Raw genomic sequence first — 21,988 nt, forward strand, 5'->3', positions numbered from 1 at the left:
GCCGGTAATATGAAGGAATAGGGACGTAATTCCGGTAATATGGAGGAACAGGAACGCAATGCCGGTAAGATGAAGGAACAGGGACATAATGCCGGTAAGATGAGGGAACAGGGACATAGTGCCGGTTATATGAAGGAACAGGGACATAATGCCTGTAATATGAAGGAACAAAGACATTATGCCGGTAATATGAAAGAACAAGGACATAATGCCTTTAATATGAAGGAACAGGGACAAAATGCCTGTAATATGAAGGAACAGGGACATAATGCTGGTAATATGAAGGAACAGGGACATAATGCCGGTAATATGAAGGAATAGGGACGCAATTTCGGTAATATTAAGGAACAGGGACGTAATGCTGGTAATATGAAGAAACAGGGACGTAATGCCGATAATATGAAGGAGCAGGGACGTAATGCCGGTAATATGAGGGAACAGGGACATAATGTCTGTAATATGAGAGAACAGGGACATAAAGCCGGTAATATGAAGGAATAGGGACGTAATTTCGGTAATATGGAGGAACAGGAACGCAATGCCGGTAAGATGAAGGAACAGGGACATAATGCCGGTAAGATGAGGGAACAGGGACATAGTGCCGGTAAGATGAGGGAACAGGGACTTAATGCCGGTTATATGAAGGAACAGGGACATAATGCCTGTAATATGAAGGAACAAAGACATTATGCCGGTAATATGAAGGAACAGGGACATAATGCCGGTAATATGAAGGAATAGGGACACAATTTCGGTAATATTAAGGAACAGGGACATAATGCTGGTAATATGAAGAAACAGGGACGTAATGCCGATAATATGAAGGAGCAGGGACGTAATGCCGGTAATATGAGGGAACAGGGACATAATGTCTGTAATATGAGAGAACAGGGACATAAAGCCGGTAATATGAAGGAACAGAGACATAATGCCTGTAAGATGAGGGAACAGGGACATATCACCGGCATTATGTCCCTGTGCCCTCCTACATGGGACATAATGCCAGTAATATGAGGGGACAGGGACATTATGCTGGTAATATGAAGGAACAGGGACATGAAGCCTGTAATATGAAGGAACAGGTAAATAATGCCTGTAATTTGAAGGAACAGGGACATAATGCCTGTAATATGAAGGAACAGGGACATAATGCCGGTAAGATGAGGGAACAGGGACACAAAAAGCCTGTAATATGAAGGAACAGGGACGTAATGCCTGTTATATGAAGGAACAGGGACATAATGCCTGTAATATGAAGGCACAGGGACATAATGCCGGTAAGATGAGGGAATAGGGACATAATGCCGGTAATATGAAAGTACATGGACATAATGTGGGTAAGATGAAGGAACAGGGACAAAATGCCGGTAAGATGAGGGAACAGGGACATAATGCCGATAATATGAAGGAACAGGGACTTAATGCCGATAATATGAAGGAACAGGGACATAATGCCGATAATATGAAGGAACAGGGACGTAATGCCGATAATATGAAGGAACAGGGACGTAATGCCAATAGTATGAAGGAACAGGCACATAATGCCGGTTCAAATGAGGGAACAGGGACATAATGCCGGTAAGATGAGGGAACAGGGACATAATGCCGATAATATGAAGGAGCAGGGACGTAATGCCGGTAATATGAGGGAACAGGGACATAATGTCTGTAATATGAGAGAACAGGGACATAAAGCCGGTAATATGAAGGAACAGGGACATAATGCCTGTAAGATGAGGGAACAGGGACATATTACCGGCATTATGTCCCTGTGCCCTTCTACACGGGACATAATGCCAGTAATATGAGGGGACAGGGACATTATGCTGGTAATATGAAGGAACAGGGACATGAAGCCTGTAATATGAAGGATCAGGGACATAATGCCTGTAATATGAGGGGGCAGGGACATTATGTCGGTAATATGAAGGAACATGGACATAATGCCGATAATATGAAGGAACAGGGAAATAATGCCTGTAATATGAAGGAACAGGGACATAATGCCGGTAAGATGAGGGAACAGGGACATAAAAAGCCTGTAATATGAAGGAACAGGGACGTAATGCCTGTTAAATGAAGGCACAGGGACATAATGCCGGTAAGATGAGGGAACAGGGACATATTACCGGCATTATGTCCCTGTACCCTCCTACAGTGGACATAATGCCTGTAATATGAAGGAACAGGAAAATAATGGCGGTAATATGAAGGAACAGGGACATAATGCCTGTAATATGAAGGAACAGGGACGTAATGCCGGTAATATGAAGGAACAGTGACGTAATGCCGGTAAGATGAAGGAACAGGCACATAATGCCGGTTCAAATGAGGGAACAGGGACATAATGCCGGTAAGATGAGGGAACAGGGATTTAATGCCGGTTATATGAAGGAACAGGGACATAATGCCGGTAATATGAAGGAATAGGGACGCAATTTCGGTAATATGAAGTAACAGTGACGTAATGCTGGTAATATGAAGGAACAGGGACGTATTGCCGGTAATATGAAGGAACAGGGACGTAATGCCGGTAATATGAAGGAATAGGGACGTTATTCCGGTAATATAGAGGAACAGGCACATAATGCCGGTTCAAATGAGGGAACAGGGACATAATGCCGGTAAGGTTAGGGAACAGGGACATAATGCCGGTAATATGAGGGAACAGGGACTTAATGCCGGTTATATGAAGGAACAGGGACATAATGCCTGTAATATGAAGGAACAGGGACAAAATGCCTGTAATATGAAGGAACAGGGACATAATGCTGGTAATATGAAGGAACAGGGACATAATGCCGGTAATATGAAGGAATAGGGACGCAATTCTGGTAATATGAAGGAACTGGGACGTAATGCTGGTAATATGAAGGAACAGGGACGCAATGCCGCTAAGATGACGGAACAGGCACATAATGCCGGTTCAGATGAGGGAATATGGACATAATGCCGGTAAGATGAGGGAACAGGGACTTAATGCCGGTTATATGAAGGAACAGGGACATAATGCCTGTAATATGAAGGAACAAGGACATAATGCCGGTAATATGAAGGAATAGGGACGCAATTTCGGTAATATGAAGAAACAGGGACATAATGCCGGTAATATTAAGGAATAGGGACGTAATGCTGGTAATGTGAAGATAAAGGGACGTAATGTCGATAATATGAAGGAGCAGGGACGTAATGTCTGTAAGATGAGGGAACAGGGACATATTACCGGCATTATGTCCCTGTACCCTCCTACAGTGGACATAATGGCAGTAATATGAAGTAACAGGAAAATAATGCCGGTAATATGAAGGAACAGGGACATAATGCCTGCAATATGAAGGAACAGAGACTTAATGCCTGCAATATGAAGGAACAGGGACGTAATGCCGGTAATATGAAGGAACAGGGACGTAATGCCGGTAAGATGAAGGAACAGGGACATAATGCCGGTAAGATGAGGGAACAGGGACACAATTCCGGTAAGATGAGGGAACAGGGACATAATGTCTATAATATGAGAGAACAGGGACATAAAGCCGGTAATATGAAGGAACAGGGGCGTAATTCCGGTAATATGGAGGAACAGTGACGTAATGCCGGTAAGATGTGGGAACACCGACAAAATGCCGGTAAGATGAGGGAACAGGGACATAATGCCAAAAATATGAAGGAACAGGGACGTAATGCCGGTAATATGAAGGAACAGGGACGTAATGCCGGTAAGATGACGGAACAGGCACATAATGCCGGTTCAGATGAGGGAATATGGACATAATGCCGGTAAGATGAGGGAACAGGGACTTAATGCCGGTTATATGAAGGAACAGGGACATAATGCCTGTAATATGAAGGAACAAGGACATAATGCCGGTAATATGAAGGAATAGGGAAGCAATTTCGGTAATATGAAGAAACAGGGACGTAATGCTGGTAATATGAAGAAACAAACAGGGACATAATGCCGGTAATATGAAGGAACAGTGACGTAATGCCGGTAAGATAAGGGAACAGGGACATCATGCCGGTAATATGAAGGAACAGGGTAGTAATGCCGGTAATATGAAAGTACAAGTAGAAGCGGGAAAAGAGCGGTCGGTATTGTAAAATGAGCTTGCAATTCAAAATCTGAGTTAAGCCAATCAACGGGAGGGGGAGGGATTGGTAATGTAAATTAGCTGAGAGAAACGCCCCGAAAGTAACATGTATTACAGTTCTCTCTCTGGTCCACCCAAGGTCTATATAAAGACGCGCCCCGCGGTTCTCGGTACAGTATTTCTCTTTAGCTCCAGCTGACAGGATGTCTGGTCGTGGTAAAGGAGGAAAAGGTCTCGGAAAGGGCGGTGCTAAGCGGCATAGGAAGGTGCTCCGTGATAACATCCAGGGCATCACCAAGCCTGCCATCCGCCGTCTAGCTCGCAGGGGAGGCGTCAAACGCATCTCCGGTCTCATCTATGAAGAGACTCGCGGCGTCCTGAAGGTTTTCCTGGAGAACGTCATCCGTGACGCCGTCACCTACACCGAGCACGCTAAGAGGAAGACCGTCACCGCTATGGACGTGGTGTACGCGCTCAAACGCCAGGGCCGCACTCTCTACGGCTTCGGAGGTTAATTCCGCTCCTGCTCTGCTCCATCTTACACAACACAAAGGCTCTTCTCAGAGCCGCCACATCCTCTATAGATCAGCTATGATGTCTGCTGGTGACCGCTCGTGTATCTGAGCAGTGACCTACTTCTATATACACGGGGGTAGGGGCATCGGTATCACGTCCGTCTTCCAGTGAGGAGCAGGATATAGGACTGCAGTGTGTCCCCTAATAGCGTCCTAGAAGCAGCTGACTGAATTGGGTCTTAGACCAGGGAATGTTAATCTGAAGGGAAAGAGTACCTTAGTGTTATACTTGCTGCCGAGTGAACCTCCGGCAGGACAACAGATTCTCGTAGCGGCGCTGCCGGACGCCGTTTGTGCCGATGCCTGCACGTACAGGAGTGGCAGAAACACCGCTGAATATCCGCTCAGTTGCTCATAGCGCTGTATAAGCGCACGAGCAGCGGATCAAACAGCTGACTTGCTGTGTTGCTTCTTCGGCGTCCAGCTTGCTGCTGGGCAACGTGCTTTCCGCAATCCTTGGAGAGAGGGCCAGTGTTTTCTTAGCTGCTGTCACTGCTACTAATGTTACCAGATTCTCACAACAAACAATAAATCTGTTACTGGGACCAACTTTGACACAAGTATCGGCTCGGCCCGTATCTCATTCTGCCGGACGGCTGGGATTAATAAGGCTGCTGGCAATAAATCTGTTAACCTCTAGTACTAATAATGAATCTGTCTGCAGTCCCTATATAGGACTCACTTTATTACAGTAACGCGTGCAGTTTCTTGCAGAGCAACATTTAGTGAGACGCATTCAATGAATGAAAAAGTACAAAACTGATGCAGCTGATACGGCATTTTACAAGAGCAAAACCCAATGTTGGATGGGCCGTGTTTTCCAAGCTGCTCTCATTGCTACAAATGTTACGAGATTTTCAAAACAAACTACCAATTTGCAGCACCAAGTTCCACATAAGTATCGACTTGCATTGTCTTGTATGTCACTTTGCCAGACTGCTGGTATAATCGCGCTGCTGGCAATACAATGACAGGAAACATAATGCACCTATTTCTACTTCGTACTAACACTGTGCGTTGTCTATACTTAGGACTCACCTCATCACACTAACGCATGAAGTTGCTGCAGAGTAACATTTACTGAGACGCATTCGAAGAATCCAGAGAGACTGGAAGATATAATTTAAGATATTATGTAGTCGGGGACGGGTTGTAGATCGTGAACATTAATCACTGGAGTAGTTGTACTATTAATGTGTCCTGTACAGTATAGTTAGTGCACCAATGAGGACAGCGCCATCATCTGCACGAGACAGTAGTGAATGTATAGGTCATGAGTAACGCAGAAGTTCTACACCCACCCACCCTACGGCTTCCTCTTCAATGTGAAACCCCGCGGTATATGAATTCATATGGCTAGATCTCTGTACAAGCAGAGCCACTTATCTGGCGCAGAACGTTTACATATCGGAGATCAGCGGTGAGCTCTGTTCTAAGGACCATGTGGGCGGCTCTTAAAAGAACCTTTGTGGTTAAATTTGGATAAGCGGCGCTCACTTGCTCTTGGCGCTTTTGCTGCTCTCGGTCTTCTTGGGCAGCAGAACGGCCTGGATGTTGGGCAGGACGCCTCCCTGAGCGATGGTCACACCACCCAGCAGCTTGTTGAGCTCCTCGTCATTGCGCACGGCCAGCTGCAGGTGACGGGGAATGATTCGGGTCTTCTTGTTGTCCCGGGCGGCATTTCCTGCCAGTTCCAGGATCTCAGCGGTCAGATATTCCAGCACAGCGGCCAGGTAGACCGGAGCGCCGGCGCCGACCCTCTCAGCGTAGTTACCCTTGCGGAGAAGTCTGTGCACACGACCGACAGGGAACTGCAGTCCTGCCCGGGATGAGCGGGTCTTGGCTTTAGCCCGCACTTTGCCTCCTTGCTTTCCTCTTCCAGACATGTCTATTATCTGATCAGATCTAACGGCTGCGCTCCCACCGTCACTTCTTATACCCGGATGGAGCAGAGAGCTTCTTCTCTGATTGGCCGCATCTAAAACTTGTATTCAACGCCAGACTCTGTAGCCAATGAGGAAGTAGAATATTTCTATAGACTCGCAGATAACACCACGCCCCCTCCTCTGTCTCTACCAACAGGAACATCTCCCGCCTGAACTCGAATGGAGCAGGAATAAAGCAGCAGCGGCGGCTTCTTCTCATTAGGCGCCAAGTAATGTGCCCCGTCCCTGCAGGAAGGACCCAAAGGCTCTTCTAAGAGCCCCCCACCAAGTCTACAACAGAGCTGCCGCCTCCATCTTGTGCTTATTCGTGCGCATGTCTTTATTCCCGCTGGTCTCCCATGTCTGGAAGAGTCGTTCAGTCCGTGCAGCCGCTCCTTCGTGCTGCAGGATATGGGGGGACATTCCCGGGTGTGATAGCGCAGAGCTGCTGCTGCATTAGGGTCTTGTTATCTGCGGGCTGCACGGGCTGATTCTTCTCTATCCAACCATACCGTGAAACGCACAATTCCAACGTACCAATCTCCAGTATAAAGGGGGTGACGTACAAACATGTAACACGTCTTTATTACATCCGTATCGTTCCCGAATTACCGGCATTATGTCCCTGTCCTCTCATGTGACCGGCATTATGTCCTATGTAGGAGGGTACAGGGACACAATGCCGGTAACATGTCCCTGTTCTCTCATCTTCCAGACATTATGTCCTTGTTCCTTCCTATTACCGGCATTACGTCCCTGCTCCTACTTATTACCGCATTATGTCCCTATTCTATTGCAGCGTGTAGAAGAAACCAGAGACTGCTCCAATAACCAGGCATAGACACCAGAGTCTGCTCCACCTGTATTACAATACCCGGCACAGAGGATACACCAGAGTCTGCTCCGCCTGTATTACAATACCCGGCTCAGAGGAGACACCAGAGTCTGCTCCACTTGTATTACAATACCCGGCTCAGAGGAGACACCAGAGTCTGCTCCACTTGTATTACAATACCCGGCACAGAGGAGACACCAGAGTCTGCTCCACTTGTATTACAATACCCGGCACAGAGGATACACCAGAGTCTGCTCCGCCTGTATTACAATAACCACCCTTTATCCAGTCCTCGCCAGTGTGATTGCTTGTTCTCTATCGTCGACAAGCAGTTTCCCTGGCATCGATTATAAATCTGACTACTACCCTCATCATTGTTATTTACAGATGTCCCATGCTTCCTTCCGTCTCCTAATGTACAATGTTCCGTTTCTTCTGGACAGTGTGATATTATGACGGGTCATCTGCCCGCAGGATCAGTGTCCCGGCTTCCTCACACGCGGCATTGTCCCTCCCTGTCCGGCAGCCACATAATGTATGAAGCAGCATCTGCACCGACACGAGAGCGGCCGCCCATAGAACAGGGGGACTAGCGGGAGGCCAGACAATAGCAGGCACAGCTCTGTTGTAGACAAGGTGGGTGGCTCTTAGAAGAGCCTTTGTGTTCTTACTGCAGGGACGGGGCACATTACTTGGCGCTGGTGTACTTGGTGACGGCCTTGGTGCCCTCGGACACGGCGTGCTTGGCCAGCTCTCCAGGCAGCAGCAGGCGCACGGCAGTCTGGATCTCCCGGGAGGTGATGGTGGAGCGCTTGTTGTAGTGAGCCAGGCGGGAGGCTTCCCCTGCGATGCGCTCGAAGATGTCATTGACGAAGGAGTTCATGATGCCCATAGCCTTGGACGAGATGCCGGTGTCAGGGTGAACCTGCTTGAGCACCTTGTACACGTAAATGGCGTAGCTCTCCTTCCTGCTCTTTCTCCGCTTCTTGCCGTCCTTCTTCTGTGTCTTGGTCACGGCTTTCTTGGAGCCCTTCTTGGGCGCCGGGGCAGACTTGGCGGGCTCAGGCATGATAACACACTGCGATCTGCTCACAACTGAAATAATGGAATGCTTTACCCTCCCACCGCTGCTGTATTTATACACGGGCTATGCAAATGAGCAACGCTGCCTGACCGCTGTTCTACTGGAAGAGCAAGTCATGTGACCTATGGAATCGTCATAAGCCACTCCCAGTGCCAGCTAATTGGTGGTTTCCACGAGTCTGTTCTCTGTTGGTGGATTTAAATCTATCCGATCACAGGAGCTGGTGAGCGGTGCAGTAGTTAACTACTGCCTCGTGCAGATGATGGCGCTGTCCTCATTGGTGCACTAACTATACTGTACAGAACACATTAATAGTACAACTACTCCAGTGATTCGTGTTCATGATCTACAACTCGCCCCCGACTACATAGTGTCTTAAATTCTATCTTCCAGTCTCAAGAGCTTTGTCACAATTCGGTCCCCCTGAAGTATAACCACCATCATCATCCCAGGTGTTTAGGCTAAGATTCTATCCCCGCGTCATTTACCGATAATAGCAGTTCCTAAACTACAAAGGAGAAGTCCTACGAGGGGTCTGCGGCAATGCTTTATATACACAGGAGACGCTATTAGGGTAACAAACCCTTCCTCTCAAGGACTCTTTTGCTTCTAATTCTGCCCTGGTGTACACCACCAACTAAATGTGAACAAATGAAAAAGGGAGGGGAAGAGAAGGGCGAGAAGCACACGGATCAAAGGATCTCTTGAATTAAGAAAAAATATCGATCAATAAAACAACGAGCTTAGAGGTATATTCTACCTAACAGGGAAGGGGAGAACGGTCCCTAAGTAGAGAACACCCCATTTAATGAACAAATCCCATTCAGCATTGTGACTTATCGTAGATGAAGGGGAATAAAAGGGAAAGGTACATAAATCAAATATCAAAAGTGGGGGCATAAAGGGGACAAACTGGGCTGTAATGTTCGTCTCCCTCAAGTACCGCACTATTGGAGCTCTGATATTAGATTTTACTCCTGAATAGAGCTGCATCAATTTGTCCTTTTCATTCTCTGAATGCGTCTCAGTAAATGTTACTCTGCAGCAACTTCATGCGTTAGTGGGATGAGGGGAGTCCTAAGTATAGACAACGCACAGTGTTAGTACGAAGTAGAAATAGGTGCATTCTGTTTCCTGTCATTGTATTGCCAGCAGCGCGATTATACCAGCAGTCTGGCAAAGTGACATACAAGACAATGCAAGTCCATACTTATGTGGAACTTGGTGCTACAAATTGGTAGTTTGTTTTGAAAATCTCGTAACATTTGTAGCAATGAGAGCAGCTTGGAAAACACGGCCCCTCCAACATTGGGGTTTGCCCTTGAAAAATGCCGTATCAGCTGCATCAGTTTCTCCTTTTTCATTCATTGAATGCGTCTCAATAAATGTTGCTCTGCAAGAAACTGCACGCGTTACTGTAATAAAGTGAGTCCTATATAGGGACAGCAGACAGATTCATTATTAGTACTAGAGGTTAACAGATTTATTGCCAGCAGCCTTATTAATCCCAGCCGTCCGGCAGAATGAGATGCGAGCCGAGCCGATACTTGTGTCAAAGTTGGTCCCAGTAACAGATTTATTGTTTGTTGTAAGAATCTGGTAACATTAGTAGCAGTGACAGCAGCTAAGAAAACACTGGCCCTCTCTCCAAGGATTGCGGAAAGCACGTTGCCCAGCAGCAAGCTGGACGCCGAAGAAACAACACCGCAAGTCAGCTGTTTGATCCACTGCTCGTGCGCTTATACAGCGCTATGAGCAACTGAGCGGATATTCAGCGGTGAGTTTCTGCCACTCCTGTACGTGCAGGCATCGGCACAAACGGCGTCCGGCAGCGCCGCTACGAGGATGTGTTTTCCTGCCTGAGTACCTTACTGCTATACTTGCTGGCGAGTGATCCTCTTTCCCTTCAGATTAACATTCCCTGGTCTAAGACCCAATTCAGTCAGCTGCTTCTAGGACGCTATTAGGGGACACACTGCAGTCCACATATCTGGCTCCTCACTGGAATACCGACGTGATACTGAAGCCCCTACCCCCGTGTATATAGAAGTAGAAGATCACTGCCTGTAATAAGAAGGAACAGGTACAAAATGCCTGTAATATTAAGGAACAGGGACATAATGCCTGTAAAGATGAAGGAACAGGGTCATAATGTCGGTGATATGAAGGAATACGGAAGTAATTCCGGTAAGATGAGGGAGCAGGGACATAATGCCGGTAATATTAAGGGACAGGGACATAATGCCTGTAAGATGAGGGAACAGGGACATAATGCCGGTAATATGAAGGAACAGGGACATAATGCCTGTAATAAGAAGGAACAGGTACAAAATGCCTGTAATATAAAGGAACAGGGACATAATGCCTGTAAGATGAAGGAACAAGGACATAATGCCTGTAATATAAAGGAACAGGGACATAATGCCTGTAAGATGAGGGAACAGGGACATAATGCCTGTACTATGAAGGAACAGGGACGTAATGCCGATAATATGAAGGAATAGGGACATAATGCCTGTAAGATGAGGGAACAGGGACATAATGCCGGTAAGATGAGGGAACAGGGACATAATGCCGGTAATATGAAGGGACACGGATATAATGCCTGCAATATGAAGGAACAGGGACATAATGCCTGTAAGATGAGGGAACAGGGACATAATGCCGGTAATATGAGGGAACAGGGACATTATGCCGTGTCCCTGTCTCCTGACCGTCTCTTGGCAATCGGCTGTCCCTGACTCATGTCCGTCTCTCTGCCCTCGGCTGTCCCTGGCTCCTGACCGTCTCTCTGCACTCGGCTATCCCTGGCTCCTGACCGTCTCTCTGCACTCGGCTGTCCCGGTTTCCTGACCGTTTCTCTGCACTTGGCTGTCCCTGGCTCCTGACCGTCTCTCTGCACTCGGCTGTCCCTGACTCCTGACCGTCTCTCTGCACTCGGCTGTCCCGGACACCTTATCGTCTCTCTATACTCGGCTTTCCCTGACTCCTGACAGTCTCTCTATACTCGGCTGTCCCTGACTCCTGACCATCTCTCTATACTTGGCTGTCCCTGGCTCCTGACCGTCTCTCTGCACTCGTCTGTCCCTGACTCCTGACCGTCTCTCTGCACTCGGCTGTCACGGACTCCTGACCGTTTCTCTGCACTTGGCTGTCCCAGGCTCCTGACCGTCTCTCTATACTCGGCTGTCCCTGACTCCTGACAGTCTCTCTGCACCCGGCTGTCCCTGGCTTCTGACCGTCTCTCTGTTTCCGGCTATCCCTGTCTGCTGACCGTCTCTCTGCACTCGGTGTCCCTGGCTCCTGACCGTCTCTCTGCACTCGGCTGTCCCTGGCTACTGACCGTCTCTCTGCACTCGGCTGTCCCTGTTTCCTGACCGTCTCTCTGCACTCGGCTGTCCCTGGCTACTGACCGTCTCTCTGATTCCGGCTGTCCCTGTCCTGTACTGTATGTGCTGGGACTTGGGTTCTTGTAATACAGATGGAGCGTACTCTAATGTCTTGTCTATTACAGTACACTAGAATGAGTTCCATCTGTAATACATCAATACGTATGTGCTGGGTTTTATTTATACAGGTGAAGTAGACTCTGGTGTCTATTCTGTGCGGGGTTATTGTATTACATGTGAATCAAACTATAGTTGCTTGTCTTTTCCGAAATATTATAATACAGGTGGAGCAGACTATAGCTTCTTGTCTGTGCCGGGTTATTGTATTGCAGCTGAAGTAGACTATAGTTGCTAGTCTGTTCCGGGTTATTGTAATACAGGTGGAGCAGACTATAGCTTCTTGTCTGTGCCGGGTTATTGTATTGCAGCTGAAGTAGACTATAGCTTCTTGTCTGTGCCGGGTTATTGTAATACAGGTGGAGCAGACTATAGCTTCTTGTCTGTGCCGGGTTATTGTATTACAGGTGGAGAAGACTATAGTTGCTAGTCTGTTCTGGGTTATTGTAATACAAACTTTGTTGTTTCTTTTTTTTGGTGCAAGGTTATTGTAGCCGCAAACTCTAGTGTGTTTAGTCGTTATTGTAATTGCCTGGTTATTGGAGGAGCAGTCTCTGGTTTCTTCTACACGCTGTAATAGAATAGGGACATAATGCGTTAATAGGAGGGAACAGGGACATAATGCAGGTAATAAGTAGGAACAGGGACATAATGCCGGTAAAAGGAAGGAACAGGGACATAATGCAGGTAAGATGAGTGAATAAGGACAAAATGGCGTTAAGCTGAGGGAACAGGGACATAATGCCGGTAATATGAAGGAACAAGGACATAATGCCTGTAATATGAAGGAACAGGGACATAATGCCGGTAATATGAAAGAACAAGGACATAATGGCGGTAATATGAAGGAACAGGGACATAATGCCTGTAATATGAAGGAACAGGGACATAATGCCGGTAACATGTGGGAACAGGGACATAATGCCGATAATATGAAGGAGCCGGGACGTAATGCCGGTAATATGAAGAAACCGGGACGTAATGCCAGTAATACGAAGGAACAGGGACGTAATGCCAGTTTTATGAAGGAACAGGGAGGTAATGCCGATATGTCCTTGTACTTTCAGATTACCGCCATTATGTCGGTAAGATGAAGGAACAGGGGCTAAATGCCGGTAAGATGAGGGAACAGGGACGTAATGCCGATAATATGAAGAAGCCGGGACGTAATGCCGGTAATATGAAGAAACCGGGACGTAATGCCGGTAATATGAAGAAACCGGGACGTAATGCCGATAATATGACGGAACAGGGACATAATGTCGGTAAAATGAAAGAACAGGCACATAATTCCGGTTCAGATGAGGGAACAGGGACATAATGCCGGAAAGATGAAGTAACAGGGACAAAATGCCTGTAATATGAAGGAACAAGGATATAATACCGGTAATATGAAAGAACAATGACATAATGCCGGTAATATGAAGGAACAGGGACAAAATGCCTGCAATATGAAGGAACAGGGACATAATGTTGGTAATATGAAGGAACAGGGACATAATGCCGGTAATTTGAAGAAATAGGGACGTAATTCCGGTAATATGAAGGAGCAGGGACGTAATGCCGGTAATATGAGGGAACAGGGACATAATGTCTGTAATATGAGGGAACAAGGACATAAAGCCGGTAATATGAAGGAACAGGGACATGTCCCTGTTTCCTCAACTTACAGGCATTATATTCCTGTTCCTTCATATTACCGGCTTTATGTCCCTGTTCCCTCATATTACAGACATTATATTACCGGCATTATGTCCCAGTACCCTCCTAGAGGGGATATAATGCCAGTAATATGAGGGAACAGGGACATTATGCCGGTAATATGAGGGAACAGGGACATAATGCCGTTATTATGAAGGAACAGGGACATCATGCCTGTAAGATGAGGGAACAGGGAGATAATGCCTGTAATATGAAGGAACAGGGAAATAATGCCTGTAATATGTAGGAACAGGAACACAATGCCTGTAATATGAAGGAACAGGGACATAATGCCTGTAATATGAAGGAACAGGGACATAATACCTGTAATATGAAGGAACAGGGACATAATGCCTGTTATATGAAGGAACAGGGAGATAATACCGATAATATGAAGGAACAGGGATATAATGCTGGTAAGATGAGGGAACAGGGACATTATGTCCTTGTACTTTCATATTACCGGCATGATGTCGGTAAGATGAAGGAACAGGGACATAATGCCGGTAAGATGAGGGAACAGGGACAAAATGTCGGTAAGATGAGGGAACAGGGACGTAATGCCGATAATATGAAGGAGGCGGGACGTAATGTCGGTAATATGAAGAAACAGGGACGTAATGCCGGTAATATGAAGGAACCCGGGACGTATTGCCAATATTATGAAGGAATAGAGATATAATTCCGGTAAGATGAAGGAACAGGCACATAATGCAGGTTCAGATGAAGGAACAGGGACAAAATGCCTGTAATATGAAGGAACAGGGACATAATGCCGGTAATATGAAGGAACAGGGACATAATGTCGGTAAAATGAAAGAACAGGCACATAATTCCGGTTCAGATGAGGGAACAGGGACATAATGCCGGAAAGATGAAGTAACAGGGACAAAATGCCTGTAATATGAAGGAACAAGGATATAATACCGGTAATATGAAAGAACAATGACATAATGCCGGTAATATGAAGGAACAGGGACAAAATGCCTGCAATATGAAGGAACAGGGACATAATGTTGGTAATATGAAGGAACAGGGACATAATGCCGGTAATTTGAAGAAATAGGGACGTAATTCCGGTAATATGAAGGAGCAGGGACGTAATGCCGGTAATATGAGGGAACAGGGACATAATGTCTGTAATATGAGGGAACAAGGACATAAAGCCGGTAATATGAAGGAACAGGGACATGTCCCTGTTTCCTCAACTTACAGGCATTATATTCCTGTTCCTTCATATTACCGGCTTTATGTCCCTGTTCCCTCATATTACAGACATTATATTACCGGCATTATGTCCCAGTACCCTCCTAGAGGGGATATAATGCCAGTAATATGAGGGAACAGGGACATTATGCCGGTAATATGAGGGAACAGGGACATAATGCCGTTATTATGAAGGAACAGGGACATCATGCCTGTAAGATGAGGGAACAGGGAGATAATGCCTGTAATATGAAGGAACAGGGAAATAATGCCTGTAATATGTAGGAACAGGAACACAATGCCTGTAATATGAAGGAACAGGGACATAATGCCTGTAATATGAAGGAACAGGGACATAATACCTGTAATATGAAGGAACAGGGACATAATGCCTGTTATATGAAGGAACAGGGAGATAATACCGATAATATGAAGGAACAGGGATATAATGCTGGTAAGATGAGGGAACAGGGACATTATGTCCTTGTACTTTCATATTACTGGCATTATGTCCTTGTACTTTCATATTACTGGCATTATGTCCTTGTACTTTCATATTACCGGCATGATGTCGGTAAGATGAAGGAACAGGGACATAATGCCGGTAAGATGAGGGAACAGGGACAAAATGTCGGTAAGATGAGGGAACAGGGACGTAATGCCGATAATATGAAGGAGGCGGGACGTAATGTCGGTAATATGAAGAAACAGGGACGTAATGCCGGTAATATGAAGGAACCCGGGACGTAATGCCAATATTATGAAGGAATAGAGATATAATTCCGGTAAGATGAAGGAACAGGCACATAATGCAGGTTCAGATGAAGGAACAGGGACAAAATGCCTGTAATATGAAGGAACAGGGACATAATGCCGGTAATATGAAGGAACAGGGACATAATGCCGGTAATATGAAGGAACAGGGAAATAATGCCGGTAATTAGAAGGAACAGGGAGATAATGGCAGTAAGATGAGGGAACAGGGACATAATGTCTGTAAAATGAGGGAGCAGGGACATAAAGCCGGTAATATGAAGGAACAGGGACATAATGCCTGTAAGATGAGGAAACAGGGACATATTACCGGCATTATGTCCCTGTACCCTCCTACAGGGGACATAATGCCAGTAATATGAGGGAACAGGGACATTATGCCGGTACTATGTGTGAACAGGGACATAATGCCGGTATTATGAAGGAACAGGGACATAATGCCGGTATTATGAAGGAACAGGGACATCATGCCTGTAAGATGAGGGAACAGGGACATAATGCCGGTAATATGAAGGAACAGGGACATGAAGCCTGTAATATGAAGGATCAGGGACATAATGCCTGTAATATAAGGGAACAGGGACATAAAGCCTGTAATATGAAGGAACAGGGACATGAAGCCTGTAATATGAAGGATCAGGGACATAATGCCTGTAATATGAAGGAAGAGGGACATAATGCCTGTAATATGAGGGAACAGGGGCATAATGCCTGGTAGATGAGGGAACAGGGACATAAAGCCGGTAATATGAAGGAACAGGGACATAAAGCCTGTAATATGAAGGAACAGGGACACAAAGCCTGTAATATGAAGGAACAGGGACATAATGCCTGTAATATGAGGGAACAGGGGCATAATGCCTGGTAGATGAGGGAACAGGGACATAAAGCCGGTAATATGAAGGAACAGGGACATAATGCCTCGAAGATGAGGGAACAGGGACATATTACCGGCATTGTGTCCCTGTACCCTCCTACAGGGGACATAATGGCAGTAATATGAGGGGACAGGGACAATAAGCCGGCAAAAGACAAGACACCGTAGTAATGTAGTACAAGAGGAACAAACAGTGTCTGTTCCCTCCTCTGTGCTAGGTTATAGTTATACAGGTGGAGAAGTCTCTAGTGTCCTGTCTGTGTCCGGGTAATGTACTGCTGGAGGAGCAGGTTTTGGGGTCTGGCCTGTGTCAGGTTAGTTTAGTGTCTTTTCTGTGCTGGGAAATTGTAATACAGGTGGAGCAGACGCTGGTGTCTTGCCTGTGCCGAGTTATTGTAACATAAGTAGAGCAAATCCTGTGTCTCCTCTGTGTCAAGTTACAGTAAGACAGGCGGAAGACACTCCGACATCGCGTCTGTGCCGGGTTACCCTTCTGGGCTCTCTGCAGCTCCAGGTCGCCCCCGCATCGGACAATCAGCTTCCCACACGTTAGACATTGTGGTAAAGAACCCTGTGATAGTGACAAGTGCCGGGAATAGAGGGAACGAGCTCCCGCAAACACATTTATCTTGTCCGATCACAGCGACGTGCAGATCGGCAGAACTATGGCAGAGATCCCGGGGCCTCCTCCCGGCTACTTCCCAGCATCTCTGCCAGTGAAGGCTAGAAATGAGTAGAGGGAATGTCAGGGAGGGGGAAGTCACGTAGAGAGCCCGCTCGCCCGGCCGCTTCTAGTCGGTAAAAGGCTCTTATCCCGGGCAGGGAAGCACAAGGGGAGAGCGGAGCTTCACTCCTGTCAGATGAGGAAAGGGAGGACATGTGATCAGTGTCAGCCAATAGACTCTCAGGAGAATCGCAGCCAATCACCGAGCAGCCGCTGTACATATAAGAGGCGCCCCCGTTTTTTCCCTCGCAGAATAATTGTTTTAGTGGATTCCCGTGGTATACGATGGCAGAGACCGCACCAGCCGCCGCTGTCCCTCTCACCGAGCCGGCCGCCAAATCCAAGAAGCAGCCGAAAAAAACTGCAGCAGGGGCCGCCAAGAAAACCAAGAAATCTTCCGGTCCCAGCGTGTCCGAGCTCATCGTGAAAGCCGTGTCCGCCTCCAAAGAGCGCAGTGGGGTTTCTCTGGCCGCCCTGAAGAAGGCTCTGGCTGCTGGAGGATACGATGTAGACAAGAACAACAGCCGCCTGAAGATGGCGCTCAAGACTCTGGTGACCAAGGAAACATAATGCACCTATTTCTACTTCGTACTAACACTGTGCGTTGTCTATACTTAGGACTCACCTCATCACACTAACGCATGAAGTTGCTGCAGAGTAACATTTACTGAGACGCATTCGAAGAATCCAGAGAGACTGGAAGATATAATTTAAGATATTATGTAGTCGGGGACGGGTTGTAGATCGTGAACATTAATCACTGGAGTAGTTGTACTATTAATGTGTCCTGTACAGTATAGTTAGTGCACCAATGAGGACAGCGCCATCATCTGCACGAGACAGTAGTGAATGTATAGGTCATGAGTAACGCAGAAGTTCTACACCCACCCACCCTACGGCTTCCTCTTCAATGTGAAACCCCGCGGTATATGAATTCATATGGCTAGATCTCTGTACAAGCAGAGCCACTTATCTGGCGCAGAACGTTTACATATCGGAGATCAGCGGTGAGCTCTGTTCTAAGGACCATGTGGGCGGCTCTTAAAAGAACCTTTGTGGTTAAATTTGGATAAGCGGCGCTCACTTGCTCTTGGCGCTTTTGCTGCTCTCGGTCTTCTTGGGCAGCAGAACGGCCTGGATGTTGGGCAGGACGCCTCCCTGAGCGATGGTCACACCACCCAGCAGCTTGTTGAGCTCCTCGTCATTGCGCACGGCCAGCTGCAGGTGACGGGGAATGATTCGGGTCTTCTTGTTGTCCCGGGCGGCATTTCCTGCCAGTTCCAGGATCTCAGCGGTCAGATATTCCAGCACAGCGGCCAGGTAGACCGGAGCGCCGGCGCCGACCCTCTCAGCGTAGTTACCCTTGCGGAGAAGTCTGTGCACACGACCGACAGGGAACTGCAGTCCTGCCCGGGATGAGCGGGTCTTGGCTTTAGCCCGCACTTTGCCTCCTTGCTTTCCTCTTCCAGACATGTCTATTATCTGATCAGATCTAACGGCTGCGCTCCCACCGTCACTTCTTATACCCGGATGGAGCAGAGAGCTTCTTCTCTGATTGGCCGCATCTAAAACTTGTATTCAACGCCAGACTCTGTAGCCAATGAGGAAGTAGAATATTTCTATAGACTCGCAGATAACACCACGCCCCCTCCTCTGTCTCTACCAACAGGAACATCTCCCGCCTGAACTCGAATGGAGCAGGAATAAAGCAGCAGCGGCGGCTTCTTCTCATTAGGCGCCAAGTAATGTGCCCCGTCCCTGCAGGAAGGACCCAAAGGCTCTTCTAAGAGCCCCCCACCAAGTCTACAACAGAGCTGCCGCCTCCATCTTGTGCTTATTCGTGCGCATGTCTTTATTCCCGCTGGTCTCCCATGTCTGGAAGAGTCGTTCAGTCCGTGCAGCCGCTCCTTCGTGCTGCAGGATATGGGGGGACATTCCCGGGTGTGATAGCGCAGAGCTGCTGCTGCATTAGGGTCTTGTTATCTGCGGGCTGCACGGGCTGATTCTTCTCTATCCAACCATACCGTGAAACGCACAATTCCAACGTACCAATCTCCAGTATAAAGGGGGTGACGTACAAACATGTAACACGTCTTTATTACATCCGTATCGTTCCCGAATTACCGGCATTATGTCCCTGTCCTCTCATGTGACCGGCATTATGTCCTATGTAGGAGGGTACAGGGACACAATGCCGGTAACATGTCCCTGTTCTCTCATCTTCCAGACATTATGTCCTTGTTCCTTCCTATTACCGGCATTACGTCCCTGCTCCTACTTATTACCGCATTATGTCCCTATTCTATTGCAGCGTGTAGAAGAAACCAGAGACTGCTCCAATAACCAGGCATAGACACCAGAGTCTGCTCCACCTGTATTACAATACCCGGCACAGAGGATACACCAGAGTCTGCTCCGCCTGTATTACAATACCCGGCTCAGAGGAGACACCAGAGTCTGCTCCACTTGTATTACAATACCCGGCTCAGAGGAGACACCAGAGTCTGCTCCACTTGTATTACAATACCCGGCACAGAGGAGACACCAGAGTCTGCTCCACTTGTATTACAATACCCGGCACAGAGGATACACCAGAGTCTGCTCCGCCTGTATTACAATAACCACCCTTTATCCAGTCCTCGCCAGTGTGATTGCTTGTTCTCTATCGTCGACAAGCAGTTTCCCTGGCATCGATTATAAATCTGACTACTACCCTCATCATTGTTATTTACAGATGTCCCATGCTTCCTTCCGTCTCCTAATGTACAATGTTCCGTTTCTTCTGGACAGTGTGATATTATGACGGGTCATCTGCCCGCAGGATCAGTGTCCCGGCTTCCTCACACGCGGCATTGTCCCTCCCTGTCCGGCAGCCACATAATGTATGAAGCAGCATCTGCACCGACACGAGAGCGGCCGCCCATAGAACAGGGGGACTAGCGGGAGGCCAGACAATAGCAGGCACAGCTCTGTTGTAGACAAGGTGGGTGGCTCTTAGAAGAGCCTTTGTGTTCTTACTGCAGGGACGGGGCACATTACTTGGCGCTGGTGTACTTGGTGACGGCCTTGGTGCCCTCGGACACGGCGTGCTTGGCCAGCTCTCCAGGCAGCAGCAGGCGCACGGCAGTCTGGATCTCCCGGGAGGTGATGGTGGAGCGCTTGTTGTAGTGAGCCAGGCGGGAGGCTTCCCCTGCGATGCGCTCGAAGATGTCATTGACGAAGGAGTTCATGATGCCCATAGCCTTGGACGAGATGCCGGTGTCAGGGTGAACCTGCTTGAGCACCTTGTACACGTAAATGGCGTAGCTCTCCTTCCTGCTCTTTCTCCGCTTCTTGCCGTCCTTCTTCTGTGTCTTGGTCACGGCTTTCTTGGAGCCCTTCTTGGGCGCCGGGGCAGACTTGGCGGGCTCAGGCATGATAACACACTGCGATCTGCTCACAACTGAAATAATGGAATGCTTTACCCTCCCACCGCTGCTGTATTTATACACGGGCTATGCAAATGAGCAACGCTGCCTGACCGCTGTTCTACTGGAAGAGCAAGTCATGTGACCTATGGAATCGTCATAAGCCACTCCCAGTGCCAGCTAATTGGTGGTTTCCACGAGTCTGTTCTCTGTTGGTGGATTTAAATCTATCCGATCACAGGAGCTGGTGAGCGGTGCAGTAGTTAACTACTGCCTCGTGCAGATGATGGCGCTGTCCTCATTGGTGCACTAACTATACTGTACAGAACACATTAATAGTACAACTACTCCAGTGATTCGTGTTCATGATCTACAACTCGCCCCCGACTACATAGTGTCTTAAATTCTATCTTCCAGTCTCAAGAGCTTTGTCACAATTCGGTCCCCCTGAAGTATAACCACCATCATCATCCCAGGTGTTTAGGCTAAGATTCTATCCCCGCGTCATTTACCGATAATAGCAGTTCCTAAACTACAAAGGAGAAGTCCTACGAGGGGTCTGCGGCAATGCTTTATATACACAGGAGACGCTATTAGGGTAACAAACCCTTCCTCTCAAGGACTCTTTTGCTTCTAATTCTGCCCTGGTGTACACCACCAACTAAATGTGAACAAATGAAAAAGGGAGGGGAAGAGAAGGGCGAGAAGCACACGGATCAAAGGATCTCTTGAATTAAGAAAAAATATCGATCAATAAAACAACGAGCTTAGAGGTATATTCTACCTAACAGGGAAGGGGAGAACGGTCCCTAAGTAGAGAACACCCCATTTAATGAACAAATCCCATTCAGCATTGTGACTTATCGTAGATGAAGGGGAATAAAAGGGAAAGGTACATAAATCAAATATCAAAAGTGGGGGCATAAAGGGGACAAACTGGGCTGTAATGTTCGTCTCCCTCAAGTACCGCACTATTGGAGCTCTGATATTAGATTTTACTCCTGAATAGAGCTGCATCAATTTGTCCTTTTCATTCTCTGAATGCGTCTCAGTAAATGTTACTCTGCAGCAACTTCATGCGTTAGTGGGATGAGGGGAGTCCTAAGTATAGACAACGCACAGTGTTAGTACGAAGTAGAAATAGGTGCATTCTGTTTCCTGTCATTGTATTGCCAGCAGCGCGATTATACCAGCAGTCTGGCAAAGTGACATACAAGACAATGCAAGTCCATACTTATGTGGAACTTGGTGCTACAAATTGGTAGTTTGTTTTGAAAATCTCG

At 47.4% G+C, this 21,988-nt stretch overlaps 5 protein-coding genes across 5 annotated transcripts; 1 reads left to right on the forward strand and 4 right to left on the reverse strand.

The window, feature by feature from the left end:
* Positions 1-4,294: 4,294 nt before the first annotated feature.
* LOC142729730 (histone H4) lies at positions 4,295-4,606 on the forward strand. Its single transcript, XM_075849314.1, has one exon. It carries the CDS (start codon positions 4,295-4,297, stop codon positions 4,604-4,606), a length of 312 nt encoding a protein of 103 aa, XP_075705429.1.
* A 1,553-nt stretch (positions 4,607-6,159) lies between these two features.
* On the reverse strand, positions 6,160-6,552 carry LOC142729726 (histone H2A type 1). Its single transcript, XM_075849311.1, has one exon. The coding sequence runs from the start codon at positions 6,550-6,552 to the stop codon at positions 6,160-6,162; it is 393 nt and encodes a 130-aa protein (XP_075705426.1).
* Positions 6,553-8,114: 1,562 nt separating this feature from the next.
* On the reverse strand, positions 8,115-8,495 carry LOC142729729 (histone H2B 1.1). The gene has a single exon (XM_075849313.1). The coding sequence runs from the start codon at positions 8,493-8,495 to the stop codon at positions 8,115-8,117; it is 381 nt and encodes a 126-aa protein (XP_075705428.1).
* A 9,883-nt stretch (positions 8,496-18,378) lies between these two features.
* On the reverse strand, positions 18,379-18,771 carry LOC142729725 (histone H2A type 1). The gene has a single exon (XM_075849310.1). The coding sequence runs from the start codon at positions 18,769-18,771 to the stop codon at positions 18,379-18,381; it is 393 nt and encodes a 130-aa protein (XP_075705425.1).
* Positions 18,772-20,333: 1,562 nt separating this feature from the next.
* On the reverse strand, positions 20,334-20,714 carry LOC142729728 (histone H2B 1.1). The gene has a single exon (XM_075849312.1). The coding sequence runs from the start codon at positions 20,712-20,714 to the stop codon at positions 20,334-20,336; it is 381 nt and encodes a 126-aa protein (XP_075705427.1).
* Between the last annotated feature and the right edge of the window lie 1,274 nt (positions 20,715-21,988).

The sequence above is a fragment of the Rhinoderma darwinii genome, unplaced genomic scaffold, assembly GCF_050947455.1.
Source record: "Rhinoderma darwinii isolate aRhiDar2 unplaced genomic scaffold, aRhiDar2.hap1 Scaffold_733, whole genome shotgun sequence".
Classification (NCBI taxonomy): Eukaryota; Metazoa; Chordata; class Amphibia; order Anura; family Rhinodermatidae; genus Rhinoderma; species Rhinoderma darwinii.